Here is a 14,883-nt window from a genome sequence, read left to right on the forward strand (position 1 = left end):
TTGCTACCATATAGTAAGCTTGCGAAAACGTTATTAAGAAGATCGTAAAGAAAATACATTTCAGTACTGTACTGTAAAAAATCTACCTGTAAGTGGACTCACACAGTTCAGACTCAGGTTGTTCAACAGTCAGCTGTATCTATCCTAAAGATACACTAACACATATGTCAAATGTTATATGAAAAAAGTTACTTGTTATAAGATGTCTGTGGTAGCAAAGCATCGAAAGTACAACATATTCATTGATTGGGCACTGATTAAATAAATTATCCTATTTCCATAAAATGGAATACTTTGCAGCCATAAATAAGAATGAGGAAGCTCTTTATATAGTCATACAGGATGATCTCCAAGCTATAGTATGAGATGAAAAAAGCAGGTGCACTGTATGGTAGCACATGTAAAAAAATTCAATAGGGTATAAAGTATACATAGATTAATTGTAAACACACCTATACTATCTCTAGGGGTCAGGGCACAAGAAAGTGGTAACACTGTGATCCATAGGTAGGGAACTGGTCAGATGTGGGTAGGAGTAGAAGGGTATTTTTCACTAACCATCCTTTTGTACCTTTTGAATTGTGAACCATTAACCATTATATTTCATTAAATAGGGATATATTTCCTATTTAACAAAATTACATCATCAAGTCCAACTCCCCTATTTTACAGGTAGAGAAACTGAGTCCACAGTATTAAACTTAATGATAGTAGTACACCCTTTAGTCACCTGAACCCATAACATCTACTTCTCATATAGGCTTCTCTAACAGTGGTCTAACCACTCACCCCAAACCTCCCACTTCTCTAGATGGTTTGCAGCGAAGCAGGTAAGTAGGGAGAATTTCTGAGCTTTACATATCCTGTTTTAGTGACAAATAACATAGAAATTCCTGTTTTTCTTGCCCACTCTCATCTTTCTGTACAAAGAGGATCAAGTGTACAACTACATTCTTCACAAAGGCCTTTAGCAAAGCTTTTATTTGCCTGATTTGAATAGGACAACTCAAATTTGATATGTCAAGCAAACAAACTGAAAAGGTCTGTTAGTTATGCAATGATAGAAGGGCCTAAGTCCAATGGGGAGTAGATCTCCCAGCTACTATACTTCATTTCTCGGATACCCTTTGTTGTTGGCTAAGCCATATCCTAACATCTAGCAATCACGAGGTACACCCTTTTATACCTCTCTTACTGGATCCTTTTGTAGTCTTGATATATTTCCAATGTGATAATTGTGAGTGCTTTAATATGATTTCTGTAGATTTCAGTGTTTTACAGACACTGTAAGAGTAGAAAAAGTCCTGGACTAGATACAAGAGGCTCTGAGCTATAGACACGAGAGCCATATATTAGCCACATGGCATTAAAGCAAATCACTTAAAGCCAACAAATACTAGTTTCTTTATTGCAAAATGGACATAAAAATACCTACGCTCTGTCAATCTCATAGGGTTGTGAGGATCAAATAAAATATGTCAAAAATATTTTCTAAGATATGGTACGGATGGAATATAATTGGTAATAGTTTACTTACTCGTTAGATGACAAAATTAATCTCTGAAAGGAGATGTCCAAGTCACACATAGGGCTCATTTTCATGTCACTTGAAGTATATAACCCCTCACAGTTTGATTTAAAGAACACATGCCAGTCCGATAAACATACATTGGCGAAGCATTGCTTTAACTGCCTTCCTGTTATAATCAAAGGCAAAGGTCCTCCTTGCTTAAATTTTCTTTCTTTTTTTTTTAAATAGTAGGCTCCACACCAATGTAGGGTTTGAACTCACGACCTTGAGATCAAGAGTCGCATGATCTACTGACTGAGCCAACCAGGCGTCCCTAAATCCTTTATTTATACAGGATTTTAATAATCTAGATCATAATGTTATTGCTTTGCCTATGAATACTGGGAATTAACTTGGTGTGAGGCAAAAACTAGAAAACATTTTAACTTCCCCTATTTTATTCCTCCCTCCCCCTTAAAAAAAGATTTATTTATTTATTCAGGAGAGAAAGAGTGAGGGGCAGAAGATGCAGGGGTAGAGGAAGAGGGAGAGAAAATCTCAAGCAGACCCCTTGCCCCACTTGGGCACTGTGTGGGGCTCTGTCTCACAACCTTGAGATCATAACTTTAGCCGACATCAAGAGTCTGACACTTAAACAACTAAGCCACCCCAGTGCCCCTTCTCCCTCCATTTAATTAATAAGGGATGATTTAATGGAAATGCATTCAAAGAGTGTACACAAAAATGAGAAAAGTTGTTTAATACCTTAGATTGAGGCTGCATGGTGTAGTGGAAAGGTACTAGGCTAGGAATCAGAAGAGCTAGGTTCTAGATCTGGCTCTTGGGACTTATTATCTGTGTAACACTGAGGAACTCACTTTCCTTGTTCATTCACTCAAATGTATTGTGTACCTATGGAGTGACGGAACTATAATGAACCCCTATCCTCAAGAGAAGGAGATAAATATAACTGATGAAACACAGTATAAGATGTACTAAGATACAGATCATGCACAGGGTTGTGTGGAAGCTGATAAGAAGCCATCAAAAAAGGCAGAGGAAAAAAAATTAGGAGAGAGGAATGGGAGCCAGCGGGTCCAAAGTTAGCAGCATGCCTTGGCCTTTTATTTTTAAAACCAAGAGACTAAGTTCTAGGTGCTCTAAACTGCTTCAAAATTGTGTCAACACTCAGCACAGTCTCATTAACACCTCTACGACCTATTTAGAGAAAGACTCAACCTGGTTAAAAAGGTCCTGTAATATTTCACTGGTTGCTAGCACTTTGTTCTCTATAGTGTATAGGTTTCCTCCAAATCATTTCTCCTTTTTACTTTTGCAGGTTTCCATCTCAGTATGCTGTAGTGCATAATGTTCTCAGCCTACAAAAGCAGGTTGTATACAAAAGCCCAGGGCCTTTGTGTAAAGGAAAAGAGGTAGGGTGGACCCTTCTCAACCCTTTCCTTTTCCGCAGGGCTTTGCATTCCTAAGGATGCGCCCCTCCTCTGCATGGGGATGTTACCTAAATCTGAAATTATATCACTCAAAGCAGTGGAACTTCAAAAGCGTTTCCTTCCCAGTCCCTACTGTAAGCTCTCTTTTGACATAAATGGCTTGTTTTAATGTATTAAGTATCAGACTCTTGATGACTTCTCCATAGCAAACTAAAGAAAACTTTTAATTTTCTAAACAGCTTTATTATGCTAAAAGCTGCCTGTGGGAGTGCCAGCATCAGCCACCTGCCCTGTCTTCTCTCCTCCCTTTCCCACAATCTCACCTGGCTTGCCAACTTTTTTTTTTTCTTTTTTAAGTGGGCACGTGAGCCTACTGCAGGGCTTGAACTCATAACCCTGAGATCAAGATCTGCACTGCTTAACCGGTTAAGTCACCCAGGCGCCCCCTGGCTTGCCAACTTTAAATGGCAGAGTTTTCTGGGGGATGCCTGGTCACTGACTTATCTGTAAACACTTGCTGTTCTAGTGATAATTAGGCCATCTTCTCTTTTGTAGAACTTTTGGTGAGGAAGGTACAAAGAAGAATCAACAGTAGAGCCAAACCAGAAGTAGGAGAGGCAAAGACTCAAGGTTCGGAGACCCCTGAGAGTATGGCATAAATTGTTTTAGTCACACTCAGTCTAGAACCTTTATTTTTCTCACTTCAAAATTGAGATTATAATCCAAAGAAAAACTGGATTGAGGTTTTTAAGGGCTAATACCCATTTCCCAAGTACTGTTTACCATGCCTTATCTCATCCAATCCTCACAGCAACTCCACATTCTAAGGACTGTTAGGAAAATGAAGTGGAGGTGTGCCTGGCTGGTTCAGTCAGCGGAGCAGGCGACTCTTGGTCTTGGGGTTGAGTTTGAGCTCCACATTTGGTGTGAAGATTACTTAAAAAAAAAAAGATCTTGAAAAAAAAAAAAAAAAGGAAAAGTAAAGCGGATCCTTACACAGGAAACTTTCACTTTTTATGTCATAAATTCCTAAACCACTTGAATTTTTAAATTTCAGTCATGTCATTTAGGGGTGGTTGGGTGGCTCAGTTGGTTAAGCATCTGCCTTCAGCTCGTCATGATCCCAGAGTCCTGGGATCGAGCCTTGTATCCTGTGTCTGGCACCCTGCTCGGTGAAGAGCCTGCTTCTCTCTCTCCCTCTGCCCTTTCCCCCTGCTTGTGCTCTCTCTCTCTCTTGCTCACTCTCTATCTCAAATCAGTAAACAAAATCTTAAAAAAAAAAAAATGTCATTTAGGATAAATAATCCCATTTCCTACATGGCTAAGTAGAAACTTATCTCCTTGGCCTTCAAAGTATTAGACAAATATGGCCCTAGTCTCCCTTTCAATTTTAATCCACTACTTCCCTATGTGTTCTACTGTCTTATACTCTTAGCAAACAATCCCACAGGATTCTCTTAACTGATTTAAATGATAACACACCACCTAGGCTAGTCTCTAATATCATGGGATCAACACTTTTTTCTTTCCCTCAGTGAAGCTGGGTGCTTATCAAGTATCAGGTAGGTTTGTTCATAAATCAACTTACGCCAGTTGTGTTTATTAATGTAAGAATATAATTTAATAAAGTATTATGTAAAGCAACTAAGGTAAGTGACAAGAGGAAAATAACAGCAGCGCTAATATTGAGTACTTGCTACCTGCCAGACGCTGTTCTAAGTGCTTTACATGAATTGACTCCTATAATCTTCACAAGAACCCTTAGAAGCTAGATACTATCGTTGTCCTTATTTTCCAAAGGAGAAAACTGAGCAACTTGCCCAAGACCTGTATAACTAATAAATGGCAAAACAACTTGGCTCCAGAGCTTAAGAATTTATTGTACTATACTGTGTGGACTCTGGTAGTTGTTTCTATGAAAACCAAGTTGAAAGCTTTAGAAAGACTAGATAAAGATGAATCACACAGATACATACAACTACTTTACTTTGTACGTCAAAGTAGCCATAGATATGTCAACAGATGAGCATGGCTGTGTTCCAATAAAACTACTTACAGAAACAAGCAGAAGGCTAGGACAAGGTCTGGCCCCCTCCCTGGGACCCACACCCCAATAAAAGGCTTGTTTTAAAGAATGGCATAAGGATGTTTATGCTTTAAGTTAAAATCAAATGTTAAAGGTCTATGTGTAACTAATACCTGTGTGATTCCGGTCTTATTTTTTTTAATTAGCCAACTGTTGGCCCTAATTGCATCAAATAAGAGGGCAACTCTGGTCTTGTAAGAAATTTGTGCCTTCTCTCCTGCCTTTGTACTTTTGCCAAAGCCGCTCTCTCAATTTGGAGAACCTTATTTCCTCATTTCCACTTGGAATCCCACTCATCTTCAAAGCCCATTATCTAATCCCACATACTCCTCCAAACTAGATATGATCTCTTCTTCCTTTGAAATCCTACAATAATTAATTTCTACTTATGGGACTTACTTTGCTATGTTCCTCTCTATAATTATTTGTATACTTCAATTATCTCCACTGTTCAACTATAAGCACTTTGAGGACAAGAACAATGACTTATTCATTTTCCTATTCCAGGCAACACCCAGCACAGTGCCTTACACAGAGAAGGTTTTCAGACATTTCTTGAACTGTCTTCTAACATTCTTCTGTTTTCAGTAACTGAACAGAAAGAACACAATACTAACTCCCCCAAACCTATATTCAATTCATATTGCTATCACCACACCTATCATCTAATCTGGCCATAACTTTAAACTTTAATAGTTGTTTTTTTTTAAAGGTATTTATTCATGAGAGACAAAAAGAGAAAGGCAGAGACATAGGCAGAGGGAGAAGCAGGCTCCTTGAACTTTAAACTTTAATAGTTGTTTTTTTTTAAAGGTATTTATTCATGAGAGACAAAAAGAGAAAGGCAGAGACATAGGCAGAGGGAGAAGCAGGCTCCTTGTGGGGAGCCCAATGCGGAACTCGATCCCAGAACCCCAGGATCATGACCTGAGCCGAAGGCCAATGCTCCACGTCTGAGCCACCAAGGTACCCTAATCTTTAATATTTACAATGCATTCACTAGTACAGTTTAGTATGGGTGTACCTGTATATAAAAATTATCATCTCTATAGCAAGTTTGTTGGTAATTTGAAAAGAACTGTTAAAATTGCCACTTCCTGGTTAATCTGAAGAGGGAGTCCATATATTTTATAAATACATCTAAAAACTGTGTATTTAGGCAAAACAAACAAACAAACAAAAATGCTTAATTCCAACCTGAGATCAGGGTTGTGCCTTCCTTACCTCTGTATCCCCAGCAGTACTTAATAGATATGTGGGTCTATTCCACCCCTTTTACACAGTGTTTAGGGAGACTGGTCCAAGCTCAAGGTGAGTTAGAAGGACTGGGATGGGAATTCAGGTTTCCCGATTCCTGGTCCAATATTCTAATTCAGGATGACAGTGGCTTTTTATTTAATTTTCCCCCCAATTTTTTAAAAAGATCTTATTTCTTTACTTATTAGAGAGAAAGCACAGGTGGAGGGAGGGGCAGAGTGAGAGAGGGAATCTCAAGCAGAATCTCCTCCACTGAACATGGAGCCTAACGTGGGGTCGATCTCATGACCTGAGCTGAAATCAAGAGTCAGACATTTAAGCAACTGAGCCAGCAACGGCCCGACAGTGGCTCTTTGATGTACCTAATCCTGCAATTCAAATCCTGAAAGACTGAGGAAGAAGCCTCACCACCATCTTCCCCTTTCTCGGAACTAATGGCTGTGTTCCCACAATGGTGACCTGGGCATGCAGATCTCTGGTATCTCAATTGCCAAAACGCTGATCCAGATTTTACATGCCTACCTATCTAAAAAGGCTGCTTAAATATCCTGAATGAAAATATCCTGAACTCAAGAATTCAAGGTAAGTACTCAAGTGATCTTTTAGCATGTGTTTAAAAAGCACTATTCAGACGTTTCAGTGCTGGAGTAACGAAGACCAGTACTGAGGAAAGGGTTAGAAAGAGTGATGTCACTTAGGCAGTTTATTTTCTTTTCTTGAGAGGTAGCCAAGTTCATATCGTAAACAGAGGTGCTGCAAAGAGTTTCAGTTGTATTGCTTAGCCTCCAGTTGCATCACTGTTTTCACTGCCAGCCTTCATTGCTTTAACCATCGTAATCTGTAAAATGGACACAGGAAGCAGATAACAGCCCTGTCCCTCAGTTTAATGGAGGAATACCCTACCAATAAAAATCGGAGTTACACATTCTGTTTCTAACTATTCTATCCTCCTTTCCCATCCCCTAGAGCTTTAAACGATAGTAAAACAATCTTCAGCTAACAAAAGAGATGAAGCAACCCTGAGAGTTCCCAGCTAGCACAGCATTTTTATCTTTCTGGAAGGCAAGAGCCATTGCTGGGCTCTGTGGATCACACTTGAAAAAATTCCTAAGAGCATGAATTAAGGAATGGGCATAAGGATGAATTCCATTACGCAGTCTAACAAAGGGTAAGAACCCACTATTACCAAGGCACAGCGCTCTGTGACACAGGTGACATCAAGGAATAAAACAGTCTCCGTCCTTGAGGAGCTTACAATTTAGTAGGAGCACACAGAGGTAAACTATACTGGAAAGCAGGACAAGGGAAGTGCCAAGAGGTATGAAGTTCTCTAGGAAGTGAATCACTACCAATCATCTCACTTTAATTTCATGCGAACAGAGTAAAACATCCCGGTAAGGGCCACCTGTTGTACTAATCTGATCTGGAGAAGCCTTGGGTGAAAGAACCCCGTTGAGATCTACGGAAATGGATGCGACAGCGATACAGTATCTGCTCATCCAGATAGAGGGTAAACCTTGGCTAAACCAGGCTTACCCCGAGATTGTTTCCAGAATCCTATCAGCTTACCAAAGAAACACTTTCTGTAGGATACAGAGAGGGTGGAAAGTGGAGACAGAGAAGTCCCCAACAACTGATGTTGACTTAGGTGTGTGGCAAGAAGACAGCAAAATCCAGACCAAGATTGGGACTGGGGATTTCCACTGCTGAAGTCTCGTCCTTTCCATCACTCACTCCCGGAACATCCCAGCTCTTCGGTACCCCACCTGCACAAGGAGGCGAATTCTCTCCAGACCCATGCCACAGTCGGGCGGTAACCACTCTGTAAGGGCGAACTGTGCTTAAGGGTCGATGAGGTTCTCATTCCCCCAATCGGTCCCGATTCAAGAGACCAGGGATCCAGCGCCAGTCTGCCCTTTACTCCGTGCGACCTCGGACTAGTCATCCAAGTGCTTATTACTTCGTGTCCCCTATTGCAAGTTCTGGGGCTACGAGGACGCTGGGATTTCAGTCCGATGACCTCTGAGGTCTACAAGCTTCTTGGCCAGCCGGCACGCAGAAGCCCTGGACAAAGAGCCCGCTGAATAAACAGCGAGGTCGGCCACGGGGGACAAGCGGAAGGGGCGACAGGCCCGTTTTATAGACGGGGAAAGTGAGGCACCGGACACCCAACCCCAAGGTCACCCCTAGCTATGTCACTGCAGGGGGCCAGCCGAAAAGATCAGTTCCCCGGACCGCCGGCCCCAGGCCCTGTCTCCTTTCGCAAAGCACAGCGGAGCCGCATGGAGGGTCCCGGTCCGGCGGGGAGGGAGGACCGTGCCCCAGCCGCCGGCGGGAGCGGGCTGGGGGTGCTTACCTTCCAGATCGGCTCCCGCCACCGGCGCCGCCCTCTTAGAACCCCAACCCGTCACCGCCTCCACGACTCTTCGGAAGCCCCCTCCACCCTGCCGGGCTCTACGTGTCCACGACCGCCACCGAGGCCGCGGATTCCCGCCCCCGCCCCGCCCCTGCCCCGCCCCCTGCCGCGCCGGCCAATCCCTGCGCGGGATTTCGGAGATCCCGCGGGTTTCACCGCCTCCGCAGGCTGCGGGAGCCTGACGTCACGGGCGCGCGTGCTCGCGAGGCCCTCCCATTTGCCTTCCGCCCCCCCCCACTCCCCACCTTCTCCCGCGTCTAGACCCCTCCCCTCGGAGCAACCGTGCGAGAGTTCGTCCTGCCGGAAAGCGGCACGCCGTCGCGGCATTTCACGACAGTACTAGCCCCGAAAACACTCTTACTTCCCCCTCCACCTCCCACCTCTGTCCCCCCGCCCCTCACGCCCTGCGGCTGGGAGAAAGGCGCCGCGATGTTCGGTGGGGGAGACGAGGACGACACCGACTTCCTGTCGCCTAGCGGCGGGTGAGTGACCGGGAAGCTTGGGACAAGGGGCGTAGCTCAAGAGAACTGGGCGGGTGGTTGGAGGGGTCGCTCTGGTGTCAGACTTCTCCCCGACTTCCGGGTCCGGGCCCCCCGCCACGTTCCGGAGCCCCGCAGGTCTCCAAACTGTGCTGTGTCGGTGCCCCTCGGTGCTGGACCTGGCATGTCCCTCGTCCCTCAGGAGGGCCCTGAGGTTCGCCTTTTGCTTTGTGGTTGAGTTTGTCCTGTGAGAGCATCTGGCTCAGGGCTTATAGGAGTCAGCTGGGGGCTCGTAGGAGACTTTCTCTTCCCCGTGGACAAGGCAGTGACACCTGAGAGTTCCCTGGCCCTTGTGGGTCAGCTCCAGCATCCTTTAGGGCCCAGCCCGGATGTCCCCTCTGGGCGCTTTCCCTTCTCCCACAGACCCAGGCACGATGCCTCGCGTCTTTTCCTCCTTATTCCTACAGCCAGGCTAGTGAATAACCCCCCTGTCCTTACTAGGTTATGAACCCTGGCAGAACAGGGACTCCTGCTGCTGCTCATCTCTGCCTGGCGCTCAGCACAGCGCGTCGTGTGTGCTCCGGAAGTGCCTGTTGAGTGAGTGACAGCTGTGAGGTTGCCCTCCAAAGCTTACAAGCCCTGCAAGAGACCGCTGCCCCCCCCCCCCCCCCCCCCCCCGGCCTAACACACACCAGCCTGGGGCACAGCTCTCCAACCCACAGGGGTTTGTCTCTTCCCATAATCAGGTTAGCCTTTTCCCTCGCGTTGCGTTACTAAGGCAGCTTGACCCCTTTGAAAGTGAGCTGCCAATCCTGATAGTTCAGAGCCCTTTCCTTGGACATGTTTTTTAACACATTTAAGAATGTACAGAAGGATGACGGAAACCCCAACATACACTCCTCATCTTACCGCTGAGAGGTCACAAAAATGGTTAAGCTGCTGTGCCTACTCTCCTCTCAGGTTGCTTCTAGTCCTGTTGAAGAGTTCAGTACAAGAGTGGCCGTAATGACACGGCCCTCTTTTGGTCTTGAATACGATCTTTTGACTTAAGCTGTGACTGGCCGTATATTACCCACCCTTACGTCCTTTTTTCACCCTCACCACGTTGTGCCACCCCTGCTTTCACTTTAGGTGGTCCACAACGACTGAGTTCCACTTTGAGTTCTTTCAGTTGCTCAGTTATTTTTAGACTCTGCTTTGGTTCCTTTTTCCCTATTTCCACCCAAAACAGTCACTAAAATTTCCACATAGTCCAGCCTGCTGCTGTTGACTGTGTAGTCACCTTTTTGATTGAGGCTTAACTCACCCATTTAAAAAAAAAAAAAAAATCTGAGGAGCTAGCAAATAGATTCAGGTGAAAAATAAAGAGATGAACCGAATTTAAAATAAGCAAAAGAAGGACACCTGGGTGGCTCAGCGGTTGAGTGCCTGCCTTCTGCCCCGGGCGTGATCCCAGGGTTTTGGGATCAAGTCCCGCATCGGATTCCCCGCAGGGAGCCTGCTTCTCCCTCTGCCTCTGTCTTTGCCTCTGTCTCGGTCTCTCATGAATAAATAAAATCTAAAAAAAGTAAATAAAATAAGTAAAAGAGATATTTCTCCAAAGAAGATGATGTACAAATTGCCAGTAAGTACATAAGAAGATGTTCAACATCATTGGTTATTACAGAAAGGCAAATCAAATCCGCAACAAGATACCACTTACACCCACTAGAATGGCTGTTTATCAGAAAGACAGTGTGGTGGTAAGGATGTAGAGAAATTGGAACCAAATACAAATTTGCTTTGTAAGGTAGTGAGTTACTGAAAATATGGCCATGCAAGCTGAAACTACAAAGTAAGCTTGATAATCAGTGGGAAAGATTACAGTTGTTTCATGGTCTTTAAAAATTTTGGTTGAGACAAACTGTTGATTCCTTAAGATTTAGTGTTTTCTGTTTTCAAAAACTTATAAAGAGGGGCGCCTGGGTGGCTCAGTCAGTTAAGTACCTGCCTTCCACTCAGGTCGTTTTTTCTTGGTCCTGGGATTGAGTCCTGCATCAGGCTTACTGCTTCTCTGGGGAGTAGTGGGGAGTCTGCTTCTCTGTCTACCTCTGCCGTCCCCCACCCACTGTTCATGTGCGAACAGTCTCTCTCTCGAATAAAAATAAAATCTTTAAAAAAATAACTTATCAAGGAAAAAATCAAGAGTGCTTACCTTCTGTGTGTACAACTTATTTTTTTTTGTGTGTGTGTGTGTGTGTGTGTGTGTGTGTACAACTTATGATAAGGAGTGGGGATTTCTTCTATGCCTTGGGAAATTGTCATATTTCTAAGTTTGGGTCAGCTTCTGACATTTTATCCTTTGTGTTTTCAATGTTGTAAAATACTTCCAAGAGTTCCTTTAATGTGAAGTTTTTTGGTATGTCATTTCTTCTGGGACATTCATCATAACCACTTATATATATATTGATGTTTTCCCTCATTAGGTTCTTCTAACTGCACATTTAGTCTCTCAAACAGCAGTGACGTTAACAGTTCCACAGTTTACCATTTCTTCTATAACTTCATTTATACTATGACCTAAATTTCACTTCCAGCATTATCACATTAGTTTCTATGCTGTACTTTTATCTTTGTTGGCCAATTCTGTCTTTTGAATATCTGTTTTTGTAAAATGTCATATGGGTTTATCATTGGGAGACAAGACAGCACCAAGTGCACCCTTTGCTCTCTGTCTCTGAATTGAAAAATAGGTGTGCAGTGTCCAGTCACCAACAGACTGAAAGAAGTGATGAAATTGCTCACTGTTCATGAGGGGTATCTGTTATGTAGTGATTTGTGGACTGAAGAACTAGCTGCAGAGTTTGCACTTTATGTACTAACAGTTAATATACCATTATAAGTGAAATTTGAACTGTGTTGTTGAGGGACTAGTGTTAGTTTAATTAAAACATGTTTTTTTTTTTTTTTTTTAAAGACTTATTTATTCATGAGAGACACACAGAGAGGCAGAGACATAGGCAGAAGCAGAAGCAGGCTCCCTGGGCAGCCCCGGTGGTGCGCGGTTTAGCGCCGCCTGTAGCCCAGAGTGTGATCCTGGGGACCTGGGGATTGAGTCCCACATCATGCTTCTTCTTGCATGGAGCCTGCTTCTCCCTCTGCCTGTGTCTCTGCCTCTCTCTCTGTGTCTCTCATGAATAAATAAATAAATAAAATAAATTAAAAAAAAAAAGCAGGCTCCCTCTCGGGAACCTGATGCAGGACTCTATCTCAGGACCCCAGGATCATGACCTGAGCCAAAGGCAGATGCTCAACCACTGAGCCACCCAGGTGCCCCTAATTAAAGCATGTTAACTGAAGATGTTACGTGTAGGAACTGTGCAAGTTGAGGGCTTCTCATAGTAAGGCATTAATTTTCATAAAGTGAAACTACAGGATATAAAAGGATAAATAGGCACATTAATAAAGAAGACTTTAACAAACATCTCCCAAACCAAGGATAAAGTGGATAAAAAATTACTAAGAATATATCTTTTAAAGGGGGGAAAAAGGGATCCCAGGGTGGCGCAGCAGTTTGGTGCCTGTCTTTGGCCCAGGGCGCGATCCTGAAGACCCGGGATCGAATCCCACATTGGGCTCCCGGTGCATGAACTGCTTCTCCCTCTGCCTGTGTCTCTGCCTCTCTCTCTCTCTCTCTCTGTGTGTGTGTGACTATCATAAATAAATAAAGATAAAAAAAAAATAAAGGGGGGAAAAAGCCTTTTGAATTAATATTTTTTCATATCAATTTGTTTTGTATACGGCTGTGCCTTTTGGAACTTTATAAGAGATACTTTAACAATCTTTTTTTTTTTTTTAAAGATTTTATATATTTATTTGAGAGAGAGAGAGAGACACAGAGCATGAGTGAGGGGAGAGGGAGAAAGAGAAGCAGGCTCCCTACTGACCACAGGTGGGGCTTGATCCCAGGACCCTGAGATCGTGACCTGACCTGAAGGCAGCTGCTTAGCCAACTGAGCCACCCAGGCATCCTGTAAGAGATTCTTTAAGTTGTTCACTTTGTTCACTAGGTAAAAATATTTCGGAGAAGCCTATAAATGAATGTTAAAGCTCCCAACTTTTATGCAACAAGCAGTCTGCTACTGATTGAAAATGACAGGGTCAATAACGCCAGTCATGTGTTTTCCAGATTCCTGGCCTGAGATAGTTCTTGGTGGCTCAGTTAATGTGGCTTTTCTGAGCAGGCCCATCAAGGACATGAAATCTTTTAGTTCTAGGCATTAAACTGTGCCCCTAAACATACACAGCAGCTAATTGAATGATAAAAGGCTTAGTAAACAAAGTGGTACTGATCACTTATTTTTGTTCCCATAATAACCAGAGAAACCAAATCAAATTTTAAGATTGAGGGGACGCCTGGGTAGTGCAGGTTGAACATCTGCCTTCGGCTCAGGTCATGATCCTGGGATCTGGGATCGAGTCCCACTTGGGGATCCCTGCAAGGAGCCTGCTTCTCCCTCTGCCTATGTCTCTGCCTCTCTGTGTGTCTCATGAATAAATAAATAAAATCTTAAAAAAAAAATAAGATCGAGAATACTGAAAGATTCATCAACGGTCTCTGATTCAGCTATTCCTTCTTTGTTTTTTCCTGAGGAAGTAGAACATATGACAGTAGGTATTGCAGCTGCTTTCCACTTCCTCTTATAACTGTAACTTGCTGTAAATATACTTATTAATTTTCAAGTATTTTGACTTGATTCCATTTAGGATAGTCAAGCCTAGGAGAAGTGAGAGTATTAGTGCCTGAGATAGCTGTTGAGATAATTGATAATCTGTGTTCCAAGTTTCTAAGCCTCTTCAAATCCATGTTTAATCTAAAAGTGGTAATCAGAAGGCTTGCTTGTTTTTTGATTTTGCTTTTTCTTCTTAACTCTTTTCCTACCATCGTGACTTTGAGGTGAAGAAATATGTGAATGTCTGCTAAGTGTATGGTACTTTATTTCAGCTAATAGCATTTCATAGTTGTGGTCAATTTGTGCATTGATTGATAATGCTTTCTCCCTTACAGGGGTATGAGTTCAAGCAACATTGGATATGTGCACATATGTATACAACACATACTGTGTACTTTGTGTCAGGTACCATACTAATAAATATGCATTATCATATTTACTTTTCCTCACTAGTGTATTAGGTAGTTTTTACTATTATATCCATATTGCACATGGGAAATTAAGAGTCAGAGACGTAAGTCGCTTAGGGTCATACAGCTAAAAAGTAAAAGAGAGGTAAGCAGGGATGCCTGGGTGGCTCAGCGGTTGAGCATCTGCCTTTGGCTCAAGGCATCAACCCAGGATCTGGGATTGAGTCCCACATCAGGCTCCTTGCAAGAGGCCTGCTTCTCCCTCTGCCTGTGTCTCTGCCTCTCTCTCTGTGTCTCTTATGAATAAATAAATAAAATTAAAAAAAAAATCCAGCAAGCAGATTTCTACTAGACTGTCATGTGCCCATTATTATTATTGTAGAAGTAGATATTTGATGCCATAGTTTATAAAATAAATACTTTAGCAACAAAAAGAACCTGTTTTAAAAAATAGAATTAATACACTATAACTGCTATGTGTTACTGTTTTTTTTTGTCTTTTTTTAAAAAGATTATTTATTTATTTATTTGACAGAGAGAGAGAGAACGCACAAGTGGGGGG

At 43.0% G+C, this 14,883-nt stretch overlaps 2 protein-coding genes across 13 annotated transcripts in view; one reads left to right on the forward strand and one right to left on the reverse strand.

Annotated features, from left to right (window-relative positions):
* The window catches only part of SLC31A1 (solute carrier family 31 member 1), a 39,154-nt gene extending 30,338 nt beyond the window's left edge, over positions 1-8,816 (reverse strand). Inside the window, exon 1 of the mRNA XM_026002690.2 lies at positions 8,661-8,816. The gene's annotated coding sequence lies outside the window, so the exon portion shown is untranslated. The remainder of the gene's footprint in view (positions 1-8,660) is intronic.
* An 84-nt stretch (positions 8,817-8,900) lies between these two features.
* Positions 8,901-14,883, forward strand: part of FKBP15 (FKBP prolyl isomerase family member 15) — a 58,062-nt gene continuing 52,079 nt past the window's right edge. For 4 of the 12 annotated variants that reach the window (XM_072727646.1, XM_072727648.1, XM_072727650.1 and 1 more), the window contains exon 1: positions 9,701-9,796. Coding sequence is in view for 2 of the 12 variants with exons in the window: in XM_072727645.1 (XP_072583746.1) it covers positions 9,150-9,202 (53 nt within the window). In the remaining 10 variants the exon portion in view is untranslated. Of the gene's footprint in view, positions 9,203-9,700; positions 9,797-14,883 lie in introns of those variants that run through there. The other 8 variants (XM_026002790.2, XM_072727654.1, XM_072727649.1 and 5 more) reach the window with 6 other exon arrangements.

The sequence above is a fragment of the Vulpes vulpes genome, chromosome 12, assembly GCF_048418805.1.
Source record: "Vulpes vulpes isolate BD-2025 chromosome 12, VulVul3, whole genome shotgun sequence".
Classification (NCBI taxonomy): Eukaryota; Metazoa; Chordata; class Mammalia; order Carnivora; family Canidae; genus Vulpes; species Vulpes vulpes.